The sequence below is a fragment of the Schistocerca americana genome, chromosome 1 (assembly GCF_021461395.2).
Source record: "Schistocerca americana isolate TAMUIC-IGC-003095 chromosome 1, iqSchAmer2.1, whole genome shotgun sequence".
In the NCBI taxonomy this organism is placed as follows: Eukaryota; Metazoa; Arthropoda; class Insecta; order Orthoptera; family Acrididae; genus Schistocerca; species Schistocerca americana.
This window is the reverse complement of record NC_060119.1, coordinates 219,207,532-219,232,876: the sequence shown is the minus strand read 5'-3', so window position 1 is coordinate 219,232,876 and position 25,345 is coordinate 219,207,532. Positions and strand designations below refer to the sequence as shown.

The 25,345-nt window shown below is 44.0% G+C and overlaps 1 protein-coding gene and 1 non-coding gene across 2 annotated transcripts in view; both read left to right on the top strand.

Annotated features, from left to right (window-relative positions):
- LOC124620491 overlaps positions 1-25,345 on the top strand; it is a 274,372-nt gene that overhangs the window by 202,413 nt on the left and 46,614 nt on the right. Inside the window, exons 12-13 of the mRNA XM_047147076.1 lie at positions 7,183-7,355; positions 24,995-25,120. Of these exons, the coding sequence (XP_047003032.1) occupies positions 7,183-7,355; positions 24,995-25,120 (299 nt within the window). The remainder of the gene's footprint in view (positions 1-7,182; positions 7,356-24,994; positions 25,121-25,345) is intronic.
- Trnas-uga lies at positions 19,640-19,716 on the top strand. The gene has a single exon. It is a non-coding gene; the product is annotated as a tRNA-Ser (tRNA).

Here is a 25,345-nt window from a genome sequence, read left to right as displayed (position 1 = left end):
CAAGCCATTCGCCGTCTCCGACAGAATTACAATGCAATCGGTGAACCTTAAAGAAAGTATTTGGTCACCCTGAATTGTCATTCACTTATTCAACTTCTTCTTGGTTTTCTTTAAAACTTTCTCAATGTAATGATCGATTAACGTCAGCCATAAGCTACAACTCTTTCTTACTCAGTTATCCAGTAGGCCTACTGCTTTCCTCTCGTATCTTAAAACTCTTATGACTGCAGTCTGGTTTATACACAGGTTTTAATTTACCTCTGTTATCTTCATTTCAAACAGCGTTTCCCAGTCAGTGTCGCCATACGCTTTCTCTGAATAGACAAATGCTAGAAACGTGGGTTTGTCTGTGTTCAGTCTGTCTTTTAAGAATAATCGTAAGGTCAATATTGCTTCCCGTGTTCCTGCATTTCTCCGGAACCGACCCCGGTGTTCCCCGGGGCTGGCTGCAACTAGTATTTCATAATTTAGTAAATAATAAGTATCACTCTCACAGAATCATTATTCACTAACCTGACGATCCGATAATATCCTCTCCTGTCAACAACTGTCTTCATTTTATTTGGAATCATTACGTCATTCTCAAATCTAAAGGTACTGTCCTGGCTCACCAGCTTTAACAGTTTTGTTATGTTATTTCATGTTCTCTCAAGGGTCTCACTAATTCTACAATAGAACACTGACTGCCACATCAGAAAACAGTGCAAATAAACCCCTCGAGACATCATACAAGTATCAGACTTAACATCCTAGATCTCACTAACGCTTTGATATTTGTGCGTCACCCTCCAAATAAACGCACAGAGTAATAAATGAACGTTATATATGCACATGAGAGCAAGTCATAAACCTGTTTTGTAATAAAATAAAAAATGGAGTGTAGCAGTTCAAAATAGCGAAAGTGTCGATATAAATTTTTAACACATTTGACACAACGGGAAACAAGATTACAGAATCAGAAACTGTTAGTAATACGCTAAATAAAGCGATATGATGCAGAGTTTTTCAGTCTGAAATGGACGAACAAGAACGAAGTAGAAACTATTCTTGTTTGAAGATTTCATAATGTATGGAAGATATAAAACTACGAGCACAAAGCGACTGATAGCGTCGTTTGAGGTATTTATAAATATCTTCCATCAGTATTTCTGTCGCCACAACATAAACATGCTGTATTTCATGACTCAAATTTGTAACATTTACCATTAGCTGTATATGTAAACCACCGTCAAATTTAAAACGTAATCATCAGTTTTTGAGCACATAAATAACTCTAAGCTGAAATTCCTATAATGTCACCAGATGTTATCATTTAATAATAATTTTCAGACAGGGTAATAAACAAAAACATATTGAAGATAGCACAGAAAGTGCTGAACCAAGCTTGTGAGAAGCAAAAACATTTACATAGTTGCACAGGTGCATATCGCCTCGCTAGAGGATTGCATATGTTTGATAAGATTTTTCGACTTAGAAAATGCGTTCTACAATGTAAAATGGTGGAAATGTTCAACATTCTGACAAAAATAGGAGTCAGCTATAAGAGAAAGACGGGTAATGTACAATATGTACAGGAACGAAGAGGGAGTAAATAAGAATGATGAACCAAGAACGAAGTGCTAGGATGAATAAGGGTGCAAGAAAAGGATGAATTCTTGTGCCCCTACTGTTCAATCGATACATCATAGAAGCAACGAAGAAGCAAAGACAGGTTCAGAAAAGGATTTAAAATTCATTGTGATAGAATATCGGTGATTACATTCGCAGATGGCATTGCTGCCCTCTGTAAAAGTTAAGAAGAATTGCTGCACGTGTCGAATGAACAGTCTAATGAGTATAGAATATGGACTGGGATTTAACCTAAGAGAGACGAAAATAATGAGGAGTAGCAAAAATGGGGCTAGCGATAAACTCAAAAACAAATGTGGGGCAGAAATTTTATTAATGATAAACTTAAAATCAAAGTTGGGGACCACGTATAAGACGAAGTTAAGAAATTCTGCTACCTTGGAAGCAAAATAACGCATGATCGATGAAGCAAGGAGGACATAAAAAGCCCAGGCTAACAGGTCATTCCTGGCCAAAGAAGTCTACAAATAACAAAACTCGTCCATAATCTGAGGAGTAAATTTCTGAGAGTATACGACTGGAGTACAACTTCGTGTGGTAGTGAACCACATATTATTTGGAAACCAGGAAATAATCGAGGTGTTTGAGATAGGGTGCAGAAGGGGTTGAAAATTAGGTGGTCTGCTAAAGTAGAGAATGAGCAGGTTCCCCGCACAATCGGAGAGGAAAGATACACATAGAGAAGAATGACAAGATGAAAGGACAGAATGATAGGGCATGTGTTAAGATGCCATTGAATAACTTCCTTGCTATTACAGGAAGCTTTAGACTCTACGTCTAGATATAGGACGTAAGGTGCCAGTGTTACTCGAAGAAGTTGGCACAAGAGAGGAATTAGCGGTGGACCACATGAAACCAATCAACATACCGATGACAAAAAAAAAAAAAAAACAAAAAAAAAAAATTCTGATTTTGAAACTCATTCTTTTTACCCAAGTACGATCTCCTTAATTTCCTGCCGATCTGAAATTTCTTCAGTTTTAACCTGCAGTTCAGCACAAATAAATTATGCTCAGAGTCAACATCTGCCACCGTGTGAGATGGCTCAGTAGTTAGCTTCGAGGACTCGCATTCGGGAGGACGACGGTTCAAACCCGCGTCCGGCCATCCTGATTTAGGTTTTCCGTGATCGCTCCAGGCAAATGCCAGGATGGTTCCTTTGAAAGGGCACGATCGATTTCCTTCTGCATCCTTGACATAATTGGATCTTGTGCTTCGACTCTAATGACCTCGACGCTGACGGGACGTTCAACCTATTCTTCCTTTTCCTTCCACATTTTTCCTTGGATATTCTTACAATTTGAAATCTGCTTCCTCTCTTGCCTTTATGTAATCCATCTGGAGCCTCAACCCCGTACATTAACTTCTTACACGTAGTGTTTTCAGTGACTAAACTGAGGACTGTACAAAGTTCTACTATGTGGCTTTCCCGTTTATTCGCGCGTCGTATTCGAAGTTCTCCTGCTATTTTCCTTTCTCTTCGTATGTGTTACTGATAATTTTAGCGAACATGTTTTACATTACAGAACGACATCTAATATGTGTGCAATTGGAAGGAAGATTAGGTCTAACATCTAGTCGACGATGAGGTCATTATAGCCGAAGCACAAGTACGTTTTTGGGACGGATGAAGAAAGGAACCAGCCGTGTCTTTTGCATAGGATCAAATCTGGTATTTACATTAAACTTAAGTGATTCAGAGAAACCACGGAAAAGTTAAATTCGGATCGCCTGATAAGGATTTGAACCGCAATCCTCCTCAATGGGAGTCCAGTGTCCATCACTAGACCACCTGGCTTGTTAACGTATCTTTAAGTCTTCCTTCTTGATACGTAGTAAACTTACAGCATGCAGAGAGATTAGCGTAAAGCGATCCACCAGAACAATAAAAAATGGGTAACATATACGTTGTTTCACTGCTATAGGTACAAAGGAAAGGGGCGAGTAGAGAACAATGTAATAAACAAATAATCCTAGTAAAGAAAGGTCTGGAAACCAATGTGTTCCATTATTCGAAGTCTTCACCAGATCACTAACGCCAGTGTCACAACACTATTAATGTCTAAGGCTACGTTGGGATGATGTTCCTTGTCGCGGAAAGATGGGTATGTGTTACAGGTATGAAGGTACAATGGCACACTTTCATGTGGCTGTTGTCCGCCCCTGGTAGGTGAGTGGTCAGCGCGATGTAACGTCATACCTAAAGGCCCGGGTCCGATTTCCAGCCGGGTCGGAGATTTTCTTCGCTCAGGTACTGGGTGTTGTGTTGTCCTTATCATCATTATTTCATCCCCATCGACACGCTAGTCGCCGTAGTGGTGTCAACTCGAAAGACTTGCACAAGGCGAACGGTCTACCCGACGGGGGGCCCTAGCCACACAGCATTTACATTTTTATCTGGCTGTTGGTGACTACGTAGCACGAAGCTTCACAACGCGTGGACTGGTCCTGGCTAGCTAATACTATTGCCCTTTAGGCCCATGACCTGAAATTTTTTGTGCACTAAAGTGTTTTTAGGTTTTGTATATTTCAGTCCTGCTGATAGTGTCGATAAACACCGAGAACACATTGTGGATGGCTCTCGATGTATTTGGAACACGCCTCGAACTTGCATGGACATAGATGAGGAGACGTGCTGAAGACTGCCATCACGTGAATGGTGCCAATGTGGGGACATATTGGTTTTTTCTCAAGTGCATATCTACAGTTTGTATCCTCGGGGACTCTGTTAAAACGTGTTCAAGACGATATTGCGGTGCCTGTGTTATTCTGAATTACGATCCAAAGTCCCTTTGGACACGATGCAGTGTGGTGTTAATCAGCCGACACCGGGCAAGAGGCTTTCAGTTAAAATGTCTATCCTGTACTGGAATATACATAATGGATGTACGAGTACAGGGTGTACACGCATGGTTGACGAGATATGGAAATTTGAGTCGTGCACGTATAGCCAAATGGTAAGGCGACAGCTCGCGACCCTGTCTGGCACAAATTTTCAGTGTAGTCATTCAATTCTACAACCCCTGTATACACTTCCTGGTGGGCAAGCGGAATGCAGATAAATACATGGGAAATACCTGGGGTGTTATTAACCAACAGCTACTGGCGCCATAAATCACACAAAATAAATGTGTAGGTCAACTGCGTGTAAGCAAATTATTAGATGTTGGTATGCATGCCGAAGGCCTGAGCTTCGGGCAGCCATCGTTAAGACTCCACCCCAACCTCCCCCGCCTCCCTCCTCCAAATACCCACTACAAATATAAGTGATAATAAAGAATAGAAGTGTAATGGTACGTTGTGAAACATCCCCTTAGAAAAATTATGAATGACTGTGCTGATAAACCTCTTACGTTATTTGATTTTCAAACAGATGAGCAGAACTGAACGTACTCAGACATTTCTCTCTTTACTTATTCTGATCAACACTAAACTGACACTCAATATTTTTAGTGCAACGCAATCTGACTTTCAATAATCCATACAAAAGAATGACCCTGACTAACAATAACCTATATCTTTCATGAATCACCTACCCCACAAAAATCTTCGTTACTCGAACCACTGCAATACAGCGAGCACCAATACTGCCAGCTAAATAAAAGATTCTAACTACTGAAGGCACTAACTCGTGATAGGCATACTTAGCAAATGAAAGATTTTGATAGAGAACAAACAATGTATTTACCTTAATAGTGTTCAAAAGTCATTATACATATATACATATATATACACCCCTGGAAATTGAAATAAGAACACCGTGAATTCATTGTCCCAGGAAGGGGAAACTTTATTGACACATTCCTGGGGTCAGATACATCACATGATCACACTGACAGAACCACAGGCACATAGACACAGGCAACAGAGCATGCACAATGTCGGCACTAGTACAGTGTATATCCACCTTTCGCAGCAATGCAGGCTGCTATTCTCCCATGGAGACGATCGTAGAGATGCTGGATGTAGTCCTGTGGAACGGCTTGCCATGCCATTTGCACCTGGCGCCTCAGTTGAACCAGCGTTCGTGCTGGGCGTGCAGACCGCGTGAGACGACGCTTCATCCAGTCCCAAACATGCTCAATGGGGGACAGATCCGGAGATCTTGCTGGCCAGGGTAGTTGACTTACACCTTCTAGAGCACGTTGGGTGGCACGGGATACATGCGGACGTGCATTGTCCTGTTGGAACAGCAAGTTCCCTTGCCGGTCTAGGAATGGTAGAACGATGGGTTCGATGACGGTTTGGATGTACCGTGCACTATTCAGTGTCCCCTCGACGATCACCAGTAGTATACGGCCAGTGTAGGAGATCGCTCCCCACACCATGATGCCGGGTGTTGGCCCTATGTGCCTCGGTCGTATGCAGTCCTGATTGTGGCGCTCACCTGCACGGCGCCAAACACGCATACGACCATCATTGGCACCAAGGCAGAAGCGACTCTCATCGCTGAAGACGACACGTCTCCATTCGTCCCTCCATTCACGCCTGTCGCGACACCACTGGAGGCGGGCTGCACGATGTTGGGGCGTGAGCGGAAGACGGCCTAACGGTGTGCGGGACCGTAGCCCAGCTTCATGGAGACGGTTGCGAATGGTCCTCGCCGATATCCCAGGAGCAACAGTGTCCCTAATTTGCTGGGAAGTGGCGGTGCGGTCCCCTACGGCACTGCGTAGGATCCTACGGTCTTGGCGTGCATCCGTGCGTCGCTGCGGTCCGGTCCCAGGTCGACGGGCACGTGCACCTTCCGCCGACCACTGGCGACAACATCGATGTACTGTGGAGACCTCACGCCCCACGTGTTGAGCAATTCGGCGGTACGTCCACCCGACCTCCCGCATGCCCACTATACGCCCTCGCTCAAAGTCCGTCAACTGCACATACGGTTCACGTCCACGCTGTCGCGGCATGCTACCAGTGTTAAAGACTGCGATGGAGCTCCGTATGCCACGGCAAACTGGCTGACACTGACGGCGGCGGTGCACAAATGCTGCGCAGCTAGCGCCATTCGAGGGCCAACACCGCGGTTCCTGGTGTGTCCGCTGTGCCGTGCGTGTGATCATTGCTTGTACAGCCCTCTCGCAGTGTCCGGAGCAAGTATGGTGGGTCTGACACACTGGTGTCAATGTGTTCTTTTTTCCATTTCCAGGAGTATATATATATATATATATATATATATATATATATATATATATATATATATATATATATATATATATATATCAGTTCATGACATCCAGTCTTACAAATTTACTCTTTCTGATGGACACACGTCCAGATCATCCGCTCTCAAAAGTCCCCCATCTCTCTCTCCACATCCACCACTGCTGGCGGCTCACCTCCAACTGCGCAACGCTACGCGTTGTTCACATCCAACTACCCAACACATACAATAGCAAATATTCCAACAATGCAAACCAGCCACAGACTGCACACAGCACTGTAAGTGTTTTGCATACAGAGCGCTATGTGGCATTACAACATAAAACCTAAACAGCCTACTTACAGCTGTACTGTATTGTAACAATAAAGGGGATGTCTCCTGTGCTTCAGGGCTGAAGGTGCTCATGGACTTCGTGCCGAACCACTGCAGCGAAGAGCATGAGTGGTTCCAGAAGGCGACCAACACGTCACATCCGGAACACGCCAAGTACCGCGAGTACTTCGTGTGGCACCCGGGCGTCGCCAAAGACAACGCGTCACAGCCTGACGTGCCCAACAACTGGGTAAGTTCTCAGACGATGTTTAACCGCCGCGGACTTTGACGTAAGCTCTTATTTTAAATTCCACTGAGTGGCCAAGACTTGAAAGGGACACGCGTTGGTCGTGGGTTGCTGCAGCCCACGCGATACATTTGTTGTTGTGCTGCCCTGGCAGCTTTGGGTCCCTGACGCCTCACAACATATCGGCGGGCATCCGACACAGCAGACCGTCGATCGCCCCGTATGGCACTACAGGGAGCGGGGCCAACGAGATATACGGCCTATGCAACGAACTTGTGACGTCACACTAGTTGGCTTGGCCACCACACTTCGTGAACGCTCGACTCCTTGCAGGGCCCACAGGAAATCAATATTTAATTGAAAAGGTACCTCCTAAAACTTCGTTGTGTGCTATCGAGAAGTTGATGCATTTAAACATTACTAAACTCGTCTGAAATAGTTACTCGCTCGCCGTCAGGGTCGTCACTTGCTGTGACGTATGCACCACAGCCTGTGTTTCTCGCATGGAGGTAAGAATAGACGGAGACGCCGTGACGTCACAGCTGTGAAGCTATGTGAAGCCGAGGGTAGCCATCTCAGTCAGACCAAAACATTGCTGCTGTAAGCTTGTGTGCACAGGCTTGTCGCTCGCTTTTGGAAGGATTTTGCGTTATTATGGTGACTTGTGTGGTGTTCGGATGTACGAATCGTTCTGATAGTGATGCGAAATCGAAGGGAATAACATTTCATATGTAAGTTGTCTCGTTAAGTGTGATTTTACAACTTCATTGTGAATGAACGTGTGCTACATCGGTACTTGTACTATAGCGTGTTTTTCTCCTGTATGATTTTAATTTCCTAAAAATGAAAGTCGGAAAGCTCTGTGGGAGAATGCCGTGAGGAGGAAGAATTGGCGTGCGTCTAAGTGGAGCACTATATGTTCTCAGTATTTCCGAGAAGAGGACATAGACCGAACTTCCCTTTCAACAGTAAGGCTCCGAGAAAATGCTGTAGTTTTCCCTACACACCCAAAACATTTGCAAAAGGTATGTTAATTCAAAGAATTAAATTCTTAGTTTTCAAGTTCACGTTTCAGTATAATACGTACGTATCGTCGATAATCGAAGTGTTGAGTAACTCACTTTGTCTTCATCATGTACCAAATTAAAAGCTAACACTACATTAAATGGCGTAAAGTATAGGCCTAAACAGGACACTGTGTAGATTTGCCATTCTATGTACCGTATTTCAGTAAATATTGGTGGTAATGAACAGTGTTTCCCATTAGTGTAACGTAACTGAAATGTCCCAATACGTATTACAAACAAGATGTATTTATGGGGCTTTGGAGGGAGGGTATAGCTAACTTAGTTTTCAGTTTCTATTATTTAGTTTGTGATACACGTTTATTACTGAATTAACAAAATTGTATCGTTTACATTGAAGACTAGCTATTCGTAATATTACATTAAAAACTATTTTTAATCAGAAGAGACGCGGAATTTCGCCTTTACGAGATTTTATTTTAAACAAAAACTTTGAAACAACCAATCTGGTGACGTTACATGCGTGTATGGTGCAATTAGCGACTGTAATACACGCAGCGCTATAGCACACTGGCAATGTTTTGGTCAAAGTGTCATGGCAGTAAGCCACGCCCCCATGGCTTCAAAACGTAGTACGGCTGGGATACGTAGCGCCACCTCCCCTTATTCTTACCTCCATGGTTTCTCGTGGGCCTTGCACGGAAGCGACGTGACGCCAGCTAGACAACACGTGTCATCCCATTCGGCGGTTTACGCTTGGGGAGACATAATCTCTGCGATACTGAAGATCCAGTATCGACACTGCTGACATCGGGAATCCGAATTCTTGTGTGATCTGCGACTTGCTGTAACCCTTGTGGCTTGCACCGATTACAACCCTACATTCTAAGTTGATTAAAACGCGACGAGCTGCCACGCTCAGCGTACGTCTATCTGTAACAGCTTGCTCATATACCGAGTCTACACTCGCGCCATACTCCATGCCTAGCCGCAATATTAGGCGTAAACACACGCCACATTCTCAAATTGGGCAACACCTCCAACTACTTCAGGCCACTCAATTACATAAACCAAGCCCTGTATTTTTTTCCAGCGTGCCGTTTTCGGCGATGCGGTAAAGTCTTGTGCTATGTTGTCAGCATAAGCAAAAAGCCGTGCTGGGAGATCCGGCGTGGTACAGTTACAGGGTGCGTGGGAGAATGACGCAGCTGTAGCCTTAGGTGTCAGTCGTAATGAGCGTCGCGGCAAGGACTAAAAGCCACAAAAATTATATAAGTACATTCACTGTTCCTGCGCTTCTCTGGAACGAGCAGTTCCTTGATATTCTCGAATGCTTTCTCAAACTGCACAACGTTCGGCTCATAGTAATTTCTCTGAAGAATATTACACTCAATAAACATATATTATTTACCAACCGTATGAATGTTTAGTGAGCCTACCTACACCCTACGCCCCTTTCTTCGTATTCCGAGTGCAATACAGGTTTCGCGCAGTCATTTTATGATTGAAGTGCTTGAACGAGGCCGCAGAGCCATAGTAACTATTGAAGTCGATAATGAAATGAAGTGAAACAAAAACAGAAATAATAATAAGAGAGTTATAAGAAAGTGAAAGAAAGAAAACAATAAGAGAGCTAGAACATAGGCTCTCAGGATGCGTGGTTGCTGTCGCCTATGCAATCATTTGCACTCAAGAGAAACGGCATTAGATAGCTGCCGTGTCGGAAGGTTGGCGCTTCTATCGAAATGGAAAGTAGTCTACGCCGTGTTTCCCTTCATTGGTTACCACAGTCGTAATATGCTTTTCGAATGAAATTATTGCCACCATTTGACTCTCAATTTTTATTGTTTATTTAACTCACTGTCGTGATTTCGGCTGTTCTGCCATTCACATGAGCAATGGTGGAAATTTCATTCCTCTTTCGCTGCTTCTGACGTCGTCTTGGTGTTCTGACATTCGCCTGGTCTTCACACAAATATGTTAAGTATCATATCATCCGCTCCACACTTTCCGTTGAATCTAATACAATCAGTGGATTGAGTTACTTTGATCTTCGTCCGTTGGCATCGGAGAAACCACCATACGTGTGATTCGAAAAAAAGTTGAATGGCGGAAACGATTTTATTCATAAGCATAATCATGACTGTGGTCCCCAACCAAGGAAAATGCATAAACTGTTTGCTAAAAAATACGTACGCGTATGGTTTTCAATAACAATGGATGAAGACAAAATTAATTACTATTTTTTTAATTAAAATGAAATTCCTCCAGCTATAGATTTTTTATTTACTTCGCTACTAGTTTCGGCGTTCCGTTAACGCCATCTTCAGGCCCGTACACTCTGATGAAACCTGTTGTGTGTGGCTCAGTGTAGAAGTCCGCGGTGAGATCTCACCGCAGACTTCTAGACTGAGCCACACACAGCTGATTTCATCGGAGTGTACGGGCCTGAAAGTGGCGTTGACGGAACGTCGAAACTAGTAGCGAAGGAAATAGAAAATCCTAAGTACAGCTGGAGGAATTTCATTTTAATAAAAATTATACCAGCTGTGTCCCACCCTCATCCAGTTTAAATATGGATGTACGAAGAGAAAATTAATTAGATGCACTGTATTAGATTCAACGAAAAGTGTAAGGCTAATTATGTGATTCCTAACTACCGCAGTGTCAAGCCCAACGCGACGTCAGAATCAACGAGTCGGGCAATGGAGTTTTCGCCATTGCATTTCAAAATGGTACTACAAGCGAAATCACGGTAGTGAAATAATAAAATCTTACAGTCAAATGGCGGCAATCTTTTCATTCATTATGAAAATGGAATAGTTCTGTATGTTACCTGCGCAGTTTGTCACCAGAACTTGTACTGGCCACAGTGTACAAGTTCTGCAGATAACGGAATTTTATACACTTTTTGGAAGTATCACATTACAAGATACTTAAAAATACATACAAGTACAGCGATTTTAAACGGCTATCACCATTTAATGCATAGAGATACATCAATAGGAATTAAAGATCATATATAAGAAATCTCACATTTTACATATATTATTGGAGTTCTTATGACTCTCCTTGGTCATGCTGACAACATTTCAGCGATAATCCACTTAAATCCACTGCCCCAAATTATCAGTAACACATACGAAGAGAAAGGAAAATAGCAGGAGAACTTCGAATACGACGCGCGAATAAACGGGAAAGCCACATACTAGAACTTTGTACAGTCCTCAGTTTAGTCACTGAAAACACTACGTGTAAAAAGTTAATGTACGGGGTTGAGGCTCCAGATGGATTACATAAAGGCAAGAGAGGAAGCAGATTTCAAATTGTAAGAATATCCAAGGAAAAATGTGGAAGGAAAAGGAAGAATAGGTTGAACGTCCCGTCAGCGTCGAGGTCATTAGAGTCGGAGGACAAGATCCAATTATGTCAAGGATGCAGAAGGAAATCGACCGTGCCGTTTCAAAGGAACCACTGAAGTATATGGTGACTCATCGAGGCGAGGGCATTCTGAGATCTACAACTGTTTTCTCTAAAGGAGGCATGTACGCAAGAGGTTCGCAGGAGAGCTTCTGTAAAGTTTGTAAGGTAGGAGGCGAGATACCGGCAGAAGTAAAGCTGTGAGGACGGGGCGTGAGTCGCGCTTGGGTAGCTCAGTTGATAGAACACTTGTTCTCGAAAGGCAAAGGTCCCGAGTTCGAGTCTCGGTCCAGCACACAGTTTTAATCTGCCAGGAAGTTTCTTTGAAGTTCTCTGTCATTCTTATCGGTGTATCGTTATGTATTAGTTATAGCCGATAGTAAATCCCTAATCGTCTTGAATTACCCTTTATAGCAGGTAAAATATGACAGTGCAGTATTAACAAACTGCCTGTTGGCTTTTGTCTTGGGTTCTTCGGTCGAGGTTTGATGATTTTGCTGACGTTTTGCCAGTACGATTGGCTGGCGTTGTCAAAGCTTCACCCTCTTTTTTCAGCCTCTTTTGCTGGTGGCAGCCTCGAGTCGAGCTCGAGGCCGCAGATTGTAAGTACCTGGAGCGTATAGTGTAAGACCTTTTCCATGGTCATCTCCGGTGCGATTCGCCTCTTGTAACTTGCAACGAATGTTCGCTGCAGCACGGGAATCCAGGCTCTCTTCACCTTGAGGCTTCCTACTTTCTTGTTGAAGCTATTCTCATGTTTGTGTATTTCGATAGCTTTTTTGAACAAACGGGTGCTTTAACTACTCTTCTCCACAGCAAGAACACTTGGATCGGCAAATTTTACTACGTTGTCGGCCTCACGCAGAGATCGATTTTTCCACCCGCCGCAACCAGTAATGCTGCTTATGTTCGGTGATCCTGGTGTTGATTCAGCGACCACTCATTCGAACGTAGACTTTTCCGTACGTACATGGTAAGCGGTAGATCCCCCACAAAACAAGTGGTTCCCTTTCCTTATTTGTCGATTTGAGACACTCTATAATCTTCTATGTCGGTTTGTAAAGAGCTTTCTATCCAGATCCTGGATTCCCGTGCTGCAGCCAACGACAGTTACAGGTAGCAAGAGCAGAACCGCACCGGAATTGACAACGGAAAAGCCCTTGGACTCCAGTCCGCCACCAGCAACGGAGGTTGAAGCTGTGACAGTGCCAGCCACTCGTGTTGGCGAAACGTCAGAAAAATCATGAAACAAACGTCGGCCGATGAACCCGACACAGAAGCCAACAGGCAATTTGTCAGCAAGTGGCCACAGAAGCCTTAACAATTTGGTACAGTATTACTCATCACTACCTCCATGGTTCCAGGAAACGCGGAACTTTAAGACATGCAGAAAATAAATGTATAGCCTACCTGTGGATAGAGCGTCTACAAGTTTTTAACTCACATTACAAGTGCTCACCATCTGTGCCGTGGAAAACGATAATAAGTGTGTGAACTTCAGTGACTTTGCTGTCAGGAGTTGCCTGGTAAGTCGCTACAGTTCACTGAATTGCCTGTCTATAGACTCGACCTAATTCGATGCAACAGTACGGAGCGGATACTTTGTCTACACTTTCTGCAGACTTTCCCCCAGTGCAGCTACGCCATGGCGGGTATAACGAATGGGAAATTGGAGAGTCGGTCTGTCCACTGACACTGTGGCATTTTTCTTTATGTCTTATAGTTTCGCTCAGTAGTCTCCTGAAACTACAGAGATACTGATGGGCAAACATCGATGAAACAAAATTTCCATGGAACGATGTCATTAGCTATTCCTTGGTTACTGCACGTCGCAGTCTTGAAACGGAGCCAAACTGCTTTCTTGCCCGGGAAACAGCAGTTTATTAGGATCATTGTTGTGGATCATTCGTTCACATGGTGTTGAACCACCTAAGGAGCATTCTATTAAACAGTGTAAAATGCGTTACCCCGATGTGTCTTCTCAAACTGGTAGACTGAGTCGAAAATGCACAAAGACATCAGCAAGCCATTTTCAGCATCATTGTGTTATGGCTAAAGCTCAAGTGAACATTTGCTGATGCTGTCATGAAATCCGAACTAAAGCAAAAGGTCACTTCCGAAGTGGTAGGTAGCAGATGGAATTTAAAGACTGCATTACAAAAATGTAAACACGAGAAACTCAAATCTCTCTTGGTCTAGAAGTCACGAGGAGCTGGCAGCGACTGTTGTAATAAAAATAAGGAAAAGTTGAAAATTCAACTCTGTTGTCATCCATTATCCCCAAAATAAGTTCTATGTTTTTGCCGTAGGGCGTAACAGAACCAAAAAATTTAGAAACTTGTACACCAAACGTCAGTTATCGGTGGCCTTGGTTGTAATCTGTTTGGGATTCGGTGCGAAGTCCATACAGCCATTGACAATGAGATTGTTGACAGTTGTTACCAACAATACGATAAGCTGCACTCACACTCTTGCTGACGCTCGATTCCATACTGCATTTTATCGTATATCATTTTGTTTGAATCGCACAGGTTAGTTTCGCCAAATTAGTACAGCATTGTGCATAGTCAGGCGAAACAAAGAAACTGCATCGAGAGATGCGAGGTTTCTACTTTGTTTAATGTAAAAGTCACAAACAAAATATGAAATAACATGATGTCCCCTGTTGAACGCATTGGAACTGAGTCTCGTATAACTCAAGTCGAAGTGCTAGAAATCTTCTACAGCGATAATACTCTAAGAACCGTTGTATATGTGGGGCCGTCACTGTTACAAAATGAAATAGGTGTCGACAGGAACTATTTTGGAGAATAACTGATCACAGTTTCCTCCAGTACAAAGAAATCCATGTATGTGTTGTCTTGTTGTGTGTATAAATGAAATGAGATGCATGTAAAAGCCATCTGTTGAACGAGCATGCAGTAATTAATATTAAACAGAGAAAATATTTTACACACAGTCACCTACTGAACTTGTGTATAGAACACGAGTGAATGATGTTCGCGTGGAATGGGAAAATATTACCCATTGTATCGAAGTGGCAATCGAGAACACAATGGGGAAAATGAGTAACATTGACGAATTTGTCGATAGCCAGATGTTAGGGATCTGGCGCAAAGGACACTCTCTCCTTGAATATCGTGCATATACTAGAAATTATTTATTTGCTCGGTTTTAAGTTGCAGAACTCATTCCGCGATTACTTTGGTGAAGGGTGACAGGATTCCATTGTTTTTCCTTAAAATGCAGAGATGCTGAGCGCGACACGTGTCAAGGGGGCCAATACATCACTAACTATGATGTAAGAGGTAAACAGAAGACCGCAGTACATTCGATTTTGTGAGGACGTTTAGTTGGGACAATGATCTTTGCAGGTACTAGTAGATGGGAACAATGGCAGGAGGGTGTCCACAATGAGGAAATCAAAGAAAAACTGGGAATGAACTCTATAGATGTAGCAGTCAGAGCGAACAGGCTTAGATGGTGGGGTCATGTTACACGCATGGGAGAAGCAAGGTTACCCAAGAGACTCATCGGTTCAGCAGTAGAGGGTAGGAGGAGTCGGGGTAGACCAAGTAGAAGGTACCTGGATTCGGTTAAGAATGATTTTGAAGTAATGGGCTTAACATCAGAAGAGGCACCAATGTTAGCACCGAATAGGGGATCATGGAGGAATTTTATAAGGGTGACTATGCTCCAGACTGAACGCTGAAAGGCATAATCAATCTTAAATGATGATGATGATGATGAATGATCTTTTCCCAATTGACTCCATCGTATGTTGCTGAAGATGAAAAGCAGGACTTAGTCAGTTGTTCCAAAGAAACGGTAAAGAAAATTTCACTTGGGAACTCCAAAACCCCTTTATAACGTCGTATTGTCAGTCGAAACATAGGTATTTTCGTGCGAGTCGTAAACTAAGCAGCGGTGAAATGTTTGAGGCTTCCAAGATAAACCGAAACCAACAAAACAAAAGGTTTCGCTTGCCAAGCGTTCCCACGAAAACGATGTTTCTTTGATAAATATACATACACTATGTGATCAGAAGTATCCGGACACCTTGCTGAAATGGCTTAAAAGTTCGTGGGTCCCTCCGTCGGTAATGCTGGAATTCAGTATGGTGTTGGCCCACGCTTAGCCATGTTGAAAGCTTCCACTCTCACAGGAATATGTTCAATCAGGTGCTGGTAGTTTTCTTGGGGAATGGCAGCCCATTCTTCACAGAGTGCTGCACTGAGGAGTCCAAAACATCCCCAAGGTGTTCTATAGGATTCAGGTCAGGACTCTGTGCAGGCCAGTCCATTACAGAGATGTTATTGTCGTCTCACCACTCCGACACAGGTCGTGCATTATGAACAGGTGCTCGATCGTGTTACTCTTCAACAGTGGGAAGCAAGAAGGTACTTAAAATATCAATGCAGGCCTGTGCTGTGATAGTTCGACGCAAACCAGCAAGGGGTGCAAACCCCATCCATAAAAACGCGAACACACCACAACACCACCGCCTTCGAATTAAACTGTTGGCACTATACACGGTGGCAGATGACATTCACCGAGCGTTCGTCATACCCATACCCTGCCATCGAATCGCCACATCGCGTACCGTGACTTGTCACACCACACAACGTTTTTACACTGTTCAATCATCCAATGTTTACGATCCTTACACGAAACGAGGCGTCGTTTGGCATTTACCGGCGTGATGTGTGGCTTATGACCATCCGGTCGACCATGATATCTAAGTTTTCTCACCCCCCGCCTAACGGTCATAGTACTTGCAGTGGACCATGATGCAGTTTGGAATTCCTGTGTGGTGGTCTGGACCCTCTTCAACTGTCGGCGGTCTCCGTCACCAACAGACGAGGCCTGTACGCTTTTGTGCTGTACGTGTCCCTTCACATTTCCACTTCACTATCATATCAGAAACAGTGGACCTAGGGATGTTAAGGAGTGTGGAAATCTGGCGTGCAGACGTATGACCCAAGTGACACTAAATCACCTGACCTCGTTCGAAGTACGTGAGTTCCGCAGAGCTCCCCAATGTGCTCTGTCACGACGCCTAATGACTACTGACGTCGCTGATATGGAGTACCTGGCAGCAGGAGGCAGCACAATACACCTAATACGAAAAACGTATGTTTTTAAGGGTGTCCGGATACTTTTGATCACATTGTGTATGTCGGGTCCGTTGGCTCAGGTGATCGAAGCATACATAATCCTGAATGGTTTACAGTTTTTTCTCGCCAAACTATCAATGAAATGACGAAAAACAACCTAAAACGTCGCATTGTATATCATGACAATGCCAGCAGTCACGTGTGAGTTCAAGCAATCGGTTACTTGACGGATAAAATCAACATATTTATCTCCACTGTCGGTACACACCTAGCTTGTTGCCTAATGTCTTCTTTTCTTGTTAAAATAATTGAAAAGCCACGATAGCTTCAATATCGTTTACTAGATGACCAGTTTCACCTCAGAATGTGCCATCATCGGATCTGAAACGGGGATTAACATTTATAAAACCATAAAAATGTTAATCCACGTTTCAGATCCGATGATGGCACCTTCGGAGTGCTGAAGCCGGTCATCTAGTAAACGAGGTTGAAGCGATCGTGGTTTTTCAATTATTTTAAAAACAAAGTGATCGCCCCACGACACACCATGTGTTCACTGCAAAACTCTTTTGTTGTTTTGTGGGAATCAAAAAATGCGTGGACTACAATTTGCTTCTCTTGGAGAAGCTGATGAATCCTTCTACAACCACATTTTTGAAATATTGGTATCCTCCTCTTCTTCTTCCTCTTCCTTGCCTGTTCCCGTTTCTATACGAGTTCGGTACTATTGTATGGGTTTTGGCGGTGTTAGTGACAGTTGCTGGATCCTGACGCCAACTCTCCACCCGGGACCGTGTCTGTGTGGCCCGTCTGCCTGCTTCTAAAGAAGTTCTCATGCTGAAGTGTGAGAACATTTTCTAAATGTTTGCGCAGGTGGGACGTGGGTACCAGTCCGGTGTGTGGGAAACCGCGTAAAAACCACATCCACGCTGGCCGGATGACCAGCCCTCGTAGTAAGTCTACAAGGTACCAGGTTCCACGTTCAAGCAATCGCTCACACAGGAGAATCATACAAACATATCGTCATTTGACCATCGTAAAACTCCCGTATAGACGACGTAGTAATAACCATCTCTGTTGTGGAGAAACAATTGAAAGATTTGAAAGCAAACGTTTCTCCAGACCCGGATGGAATCCCAATTCGGTGTTACAAAAAATACTCTACGGCACTAGCCCTTTACATAGCCTGCACATATTCTGAATCTCTAGCCCAGCACGAAGTGCCAGGCGACTGGCAAAAAGCACAAAAAAAAATGGTTCAAATGGCTCTGAGCACTATGGGACTTAACTTCTAGGTCATCAGTCCCCTAGAACTTAGAACTACTTAAAACTAACTAACCTAAGGACATCACACACATCCATTCCCGAGGCAGGATTCGAACCTGCGACCGTAGCGGTCGCGCGGTTCCAGACTGTAGCGCCTAGAACCGCTTGGCCACCCCGGCCGGCTAAAAAGCACAGGTGACTCCATTATGAAGGAAGGTAAAATAATGGACCAGCAAAATTACAGACCAATGTACCTAACTTCGATTTGCTGCAGAATCTTTTAACACATTCTGAGGTCGAATACTTTCTTGAAACTGAGAAGCTTATGCGTTCGAATCAGCATGGTTTTAGAAAGCATCGCTCGTGCGCAACTCTGCTTTCCCATTTGTCGCATGATATACTGCGAACTACGGATGAAGAGCAACAGGCAGATTCCATGTTTCTAGATTTCCGGAAAGCATTTGACACGGTGCCCCATTGCAGACTGTTAACGAAGGTACGAGTATGTGGAATATGTTCACAGATATGTGAGCGGCTTAAAGACTTCTTAAGAAATAGAACCCAGTATGTCGCCCACTACGGCGACTGTTCACCAGAGACAAGGGTATACGTCAGGAGTGCCCCACGGAAATGTGATAGGACCACTGTCCTTCTCTATATATATAGAAATGATTTGGCGGAAAGGGTAGGCAACAGTGTGAGGATGTTTGCTAATGATGCTGTGGTGTACGGTAAGGTGTCGAAGCTGACTGAGTGTAGAAAAATACAAGACGACTTAGACAAATCTCTAGTTGGCGTGATAAATGGCACCTAGCCCTAAATGTGGAAAAATGTAAGTTAATGCAAACGAGTAGTAAGAACTAACATGTAATGTTTGGATACAGTATTAGTAGTGTCCTGCTTGACATAGTCAAGTCGTTTACATATTTGGGAATAACATTGGGAAGCGGTATGAAAGGGAACGAACATTTGAGAACTGTGCTGGGGAAGGCTAATAGTCGACTTCAGTTTATTGGGAGACTTTCAGGAAAGAGTGGTTCACCTGTAAAGGAGACCGCACATAGGACGCTGGTGCGACCTATTCTCGAGTACTGCTCGAGTGTTTGGGATGCGTACCATGTCAGATTGAGGAAAGGCGTCGAAGCATTTCAGAGGTGGGCTGCTACATTATTAAGAAAATTTACATAACCGACATTTGAAGCTGACTGCCGAACGGTTCCACAGCCATCAACACGCATTGTGCGTAAGGACCACGAAGATAAGGTTCGATAAATTAGTGCCCACACGGTGGCAAATAGATATTCGTTTTTCCCTCCTGAAAGAAAGGATACTGCGGAGACATGGCTTAGCCACAGCCTGGGGCAAGTTCTGCAAGTTTCGCAGGAGAGCTTCTGTAAAGTTTGGAAGGTAGGAGACGAGATACTGGCAGAAGTAAAGCTGTGATGACCGGCCGTGAGTCGTGCTTCGGTAGCTCAGTTGGTAGAGCATTTGCCCGTGAAAGGCAAAGGTCCCGAGTTCGAGTCTCGGTCCGGCACACAGTTTTAATCTGCCAGGAAGTTTCAAAACAAAAGGAATTTAATTACCAATATTCTTTTACCATCAGTCTGGCACTCTGCCCTACGCAGTTCCATGTGAAGCATTCAGTTTGAATTACTATGCACCGTTTTCAAATGTTCGTGTGATGATGGCTAGTTAATATGTCTAAAAATCGGCAGTGATACCACTTTGCCGTCTGAGGCTGAAATACACTCCTGGAAATTGAAATAAGAACACCGTGAATTCATTGTCCCAGGAAGGGGAAACTTTATTGACACATTCCTGGGGTCAGATACATCACATGATCACACTGACAGAACCACAGGCACATAGACACAGGCAACAGAGCATGCACAATGTCGGCACTAGTACAGTATATATCCACCTTTCGCAGCAATGCAGGCTGCTATTCTCCCATGGAGACGATCGTAGAGATGCTGGATGTAGTCCTGTGGAACGGCTTGCCATGCCATTTCCACCTGGCGCCTCAGTTGGACCAGTGTTCGTGCTGGACGTGCAGACCGCGTGAGACGACGCTTCATCCAGTCCCAAACATGCTCAATGGGGGACAGATCCGGAGATCTTGCTGGCCAGGGTAGTTGACTTACACCTTCTAGAGCACGTTGGGTGGCACGGGATACATGCGGACGTGCATTGTCCTGTTGGAACAGCAAGTTCCCTTGCCGGTCTAGGAATGGTAGAACGATGGGTTCGATGACGGTTTGGATGTACCGTGCACTATTCAGTGTCCCCTCGACGATCACCAGTGGTGTACGGCCAGTGTAGGAGATCGCTCCCCACACCATGATGCCGGGTGTTGGCCCTGTGTGCCTCGGTCGTATGCAGTCCTGATTGTGGCGCTCACCTGCACGGCGCCAAACACGCATACGACCATCATTGGCACCAAGGCAGAAGCGACTCTCATCGCTGAAGACGACACGTCTCCATCCGTCCCTCCATTCACGCCTGTCGCGACACCACTGGAGGCGGGCTGCACGATGTTGGGGCGTGAGCGGAAGACGGCCTAACGGTGTGCGGGACCGTAGCCCAGCTTCATGGAGACGGTTGCGAATGGTCCTCGCCGATACCCCAGGAGCAACAGTGTCCCTAATTTGCTGGGAAGTGGCGGTGCGGTCCCCTACGGCACTGCGTAGGATCCTACGGTCTTGGCGTGCATCCGTGCGTCGCTGCGGTCCGGTCCCAGGTGCACCTTCCGCCGACCACTGGCGACAACATCGATGTACTGTGGAGACCTCACGCCCCACGTGTTGAGCAATTCGGCGGTACGTCCACCCGGCCTCCCGCATGCCCACTATACGCCCTCGCTCAAAGTCCGTCAACTGCACATACGGTTCACGTCCACGCTGTCGCGGCATGCTACCAGTGTTAAAGACTGCGATGGATCTCCATATGCCACGGCAAACTGGCTGACACTGACGGCGGCGGTGCACAAATGCTGCGCAGCTAGCGCCATTCGACGGCCAACACCGCGGTTCCTGGTGTGTCCGCTGTGCTGTGCGTGTGATCATTGCTTGTACAGCCCTCTCGCAGTGTCCGGAGCAAGTATGGTGGGTCTGACACACCGGTGTCAATGTGTTCTTTTTTCCATTTCCAGGAGTGTATAAGGCTAGCTGCCTAATCTATGTAAACTTTGTTTTATTTTTACCCGTTCCATCGCTGATGATTTTGTTGTAGAAGCAATGGATTCGGTTTGAAACAACTTCTTTCCGATGTATGGCAATCCGTGTAGTCAGCGCACATCTCTCATTTAGGGTGGTGTTCCTAAGTGACGTCACACATGCAACGCCAAAATTTAACTAAGGGTTTCACGCTAGTAATTCACGGATACGTTTTCTGTGTGGCACGAAACCTTTTCCATTTGGCCCAAACGTGATAATCTTTGCGTATAAATACGTGTGATAACACATACGCCGCAGCTGTGGCGTGGTGATACTGATGTTATCCAAGTAATATCACTTCCACTATTTCAGGATAACCTTTAGTCAGTCTTTTTGACATTCCCCCCTTTTCTGTCACGTCGCCCGCTGCGTCGTCCGCTGCGTCGCCTATGCAAGAACTGTTTGATGACTGATAGCAAAATCGGCTGCTGTATTTGAATCTAACGTCGTTTATTCTTTTTAACACATGGTACCAGTTTCGACATCACATAGTGCCATCAGGCCGCCAACGTAACCTGCCATCCACAACCGTTTTCATGTGCAATTGGCAGAATCGTATGCAGCGGGCCAAAATTAAATTGACTCCGTACCTTCCGTGGCAATAACAAAACGCAGTTATGGAGAATATAAACGCAACAACAAGGCGCGTAAGATGATTCTTCAAGTATCAGGTTTGGCTGTCTGTTAAATGAGAGAGGGTCGCTGATTGAAAATTTCAATGTATTGTGGCTCCTTGTGTAAACATTCACCATCAAGTCCGATTTACTTTGGAATTACAAGTACAGCATTCACACCTACGCACAAGCTCTCTCAATAGCGAGCTTATACTCTACAAAGTAATCTGTTACCTGAGACATTTCACCCTGACTGTAAGTACCGGGTGATCAAAAAGTCAGTATAAATTTGAAAACTTAATAAACCACGGAATAATGTAGATACAGAGGTATAAATTGACACCCATGCTTGGAATGACATGGGGTTTCATTAGAACAAAAAAAAAGAAACAAAGTATTGCTAGACGCGTGAAAGGTCTCCTGCGCGTCGTTTGGAATGATCGCGTGCTCAGCCGCCACTTTCGTCATCCTTGGCCTCCCAGGTCCCCAGACCTCAGTCCGTGCGATTATTGGCTTTGGGGTTACCTGAAGTCGCAAGTGTATCGTGATCGACCGACATCCATAGGGGTGCTGAAAGACAACATCCGACGGCAATGCCTCACCATAACTTCGGACATGCTTTACAGTGCTGTTCACAACATTATTCCTCGACTACAACTATTGTTGAGGAATGATGGTGGAAATATTGAGCATTTACTGTAAAGAACATCATTTTCGCTTTGTCTTTCTTTGTTATGCTAATTATTGCTATTCTGATCAGATGAAGCGCCATCTGTCGGACATTTTTTGAACTTTGTATTATTTGGTTCTAATAACACCCCGTGTCATTCCAAGCATGTGTGTCAATTTGTACCTCTCGATCTACATTATTCCGTGATTTATTCAGTTTTCAAATCACCCGGTAGAATGCGCTCTCAGTATCCTACAAATTGGTTGCTTCGAACAATCAGTTCTAGGTCACGATTTGTACAATACGCTACGCGGATTTAAGTTATTCGAAATAGATCACAGTTCACAGAAAAATTCGGAATTTTGCACTTTCCTCGTTATCGGTCGTTCGTTACCACGTTACGATACTACGGGTTCTATTTACGACGGCAACTGCTTCAAAATTATAACGACTTTTGAGAGCTCAATATTAATACGTCCTATCGTCAAGATGTCTGAGCCCTGAATCCACTCAGACTATAGAAAGAAATCTCTCTAGTCCACAAAATGTGTACGAATGATCTGATGGCTGATATCCATCAAAGCTAATCAGACAGCGCATCCAAACCTCACAGTCCAACGTCTTTTACCTTACACCAATCACATTATCAAATCTCTTTATAATCATTTGTCAAATAATCGATTGCAAAAAACCAATAAATATCAAAATAATCCCTTCTTTGCATAAATGTACTATTGATATACGTATCTCAAAAATGGTTCAAATGGCTCTGAGCACTACGGGACTTAACATCTGAGGTCATCTATCCCCTAGAACTTAGAACTACTTAAACCTAACTAACCTATGGACATCACACACATCCATGCCCGAGACAGGAATCGAACCTGCAACCGTAGCGGTTTTGCGGTTCCAGACTGAAGAGCCGAGAACCGCTCGGCCACAACGGTTGGCTATTCGTTTCTCAATTCCCCAAAACTATAAACTGGCGAATTTCATGTCGCAGTTTCCCCGATGTGCCAGGTGGTTAAAATTAAAGTGCAGCTACCCACAGAAGTCCAGTGTGGGCTGTAATCATCGTATGGCAGCTAAATTTGGTAGCTATGCTAATACGTTCATGCGGACCCGATTTACGCTGGAAGACAAATAGTCCAATTTTGGCCACCAGGTGCAAATCTGGCACTCGTCGACGTCTTCGGTGCTCGCATTGAACAAAATATGTGAGTGGAAGATAATAAAATAAAATCAACATTGCGTCTTTCTGTCTTGTTTGACGTTTTCTGGCCAAGTCATGTTCCTAATCAAATGCATATGGAAACATACCTATACATCCTTTTTGCATTCACAGCCCCGGATTTGCACCTGTTAGCCAAAATTGAAACTAATTTGTTTGCAGCGTAAATCGGTTCGATATTAACGCAGAATATCTATCAAGTTTCGCTGCCACAGGAGAATTACAACTCACACTGGACCTCGTAAGTATAATCTAGTATGTGAGTTACACAACTGCTTCAAATACGCTTTTCACGATAACACACAATCAGTTAATACAAATGCAAATATTCGCATATCGTCGCATTTACCTCTTCATTAACTCTGATACTCAAAACTACAAATTTCTCAACAATTTGCAGAAAACATCTTATCACCAAACGACAAAAATTATTACGGGAAATAAAATGTTTTTAGAAAAACTTTGTTTACCTTGTTATTGGAATGCTAAATACAGGCTGAAATTAGTCTTTTGTATATGTGAATATACAGTTTTCCATTTGTTGTACGGCCAAAGTTGCATTCAGTTTTGCAGTAGTCTGCTTTAATTTCCGTTTACTTTACGCTAGTGAAACCTCTAGTACATAGCTGTCTCATAAGAACTAATAGATTGCTACCTACCACAAAGAAGACACGTTAAGTTGTAGACAGTCGCACATGACCGCCAAACCCAGCACCTCAGGGTGGAATGCTGGAGTTGGCGATTATCTGTGCATGAGGTGTGCTTGCTTATGTGTATGAATGGTATGTGTTTCTCTTTTGCTGATGAAGGCTGTGGCTGCAGGCTTTGTGTAAGTGTCTTTTAATTACGCCTGTCTGCAAGTTAGCGTGTCTCCTTTACGGTAAGTACCAATCTACCTGTTCCTACATTGTTGATATTCATACTTGGAATTTCCATCACAAGATGTAACGTCTGTCACGAGAGAGCCGTGAGTCACCCCCTGTACAGGGCTACTAGCGATCGTAAGATTTCTATAGGAGCAATGTACAGCGCTACGCCACACGGCCATTTATCATCTGTATTCAATATGGAACTAACATTTCAGGAAAGCTGGTTCGGTGGTTCCATGTGGACTTGGCACGAAGAACTGCAAATGTACTATCTGCATCAATTTGGGCCGTATCAGCCGGATCTCAACTTCAACAATCCAGAAGTTGTAGAGGAGATGAAGGTTAGTGATTCCTATTTTGAAAAATCCTAAAATTTGACAGAAAATTTTTACTTCTTTAACTAATAAAATAAGTATAACACGTTTTTCGAATGTTGTCTGAAGAGGCATAAATAACTTTCTGGTTACAAGCGCTTACATTTCTTAGTGTTGAAACTGCATGCTCTGTATACTTTATATTAGTGAAGCATTTGATAGCATCGTCTATGAACGTTAGAGGCCACTTAC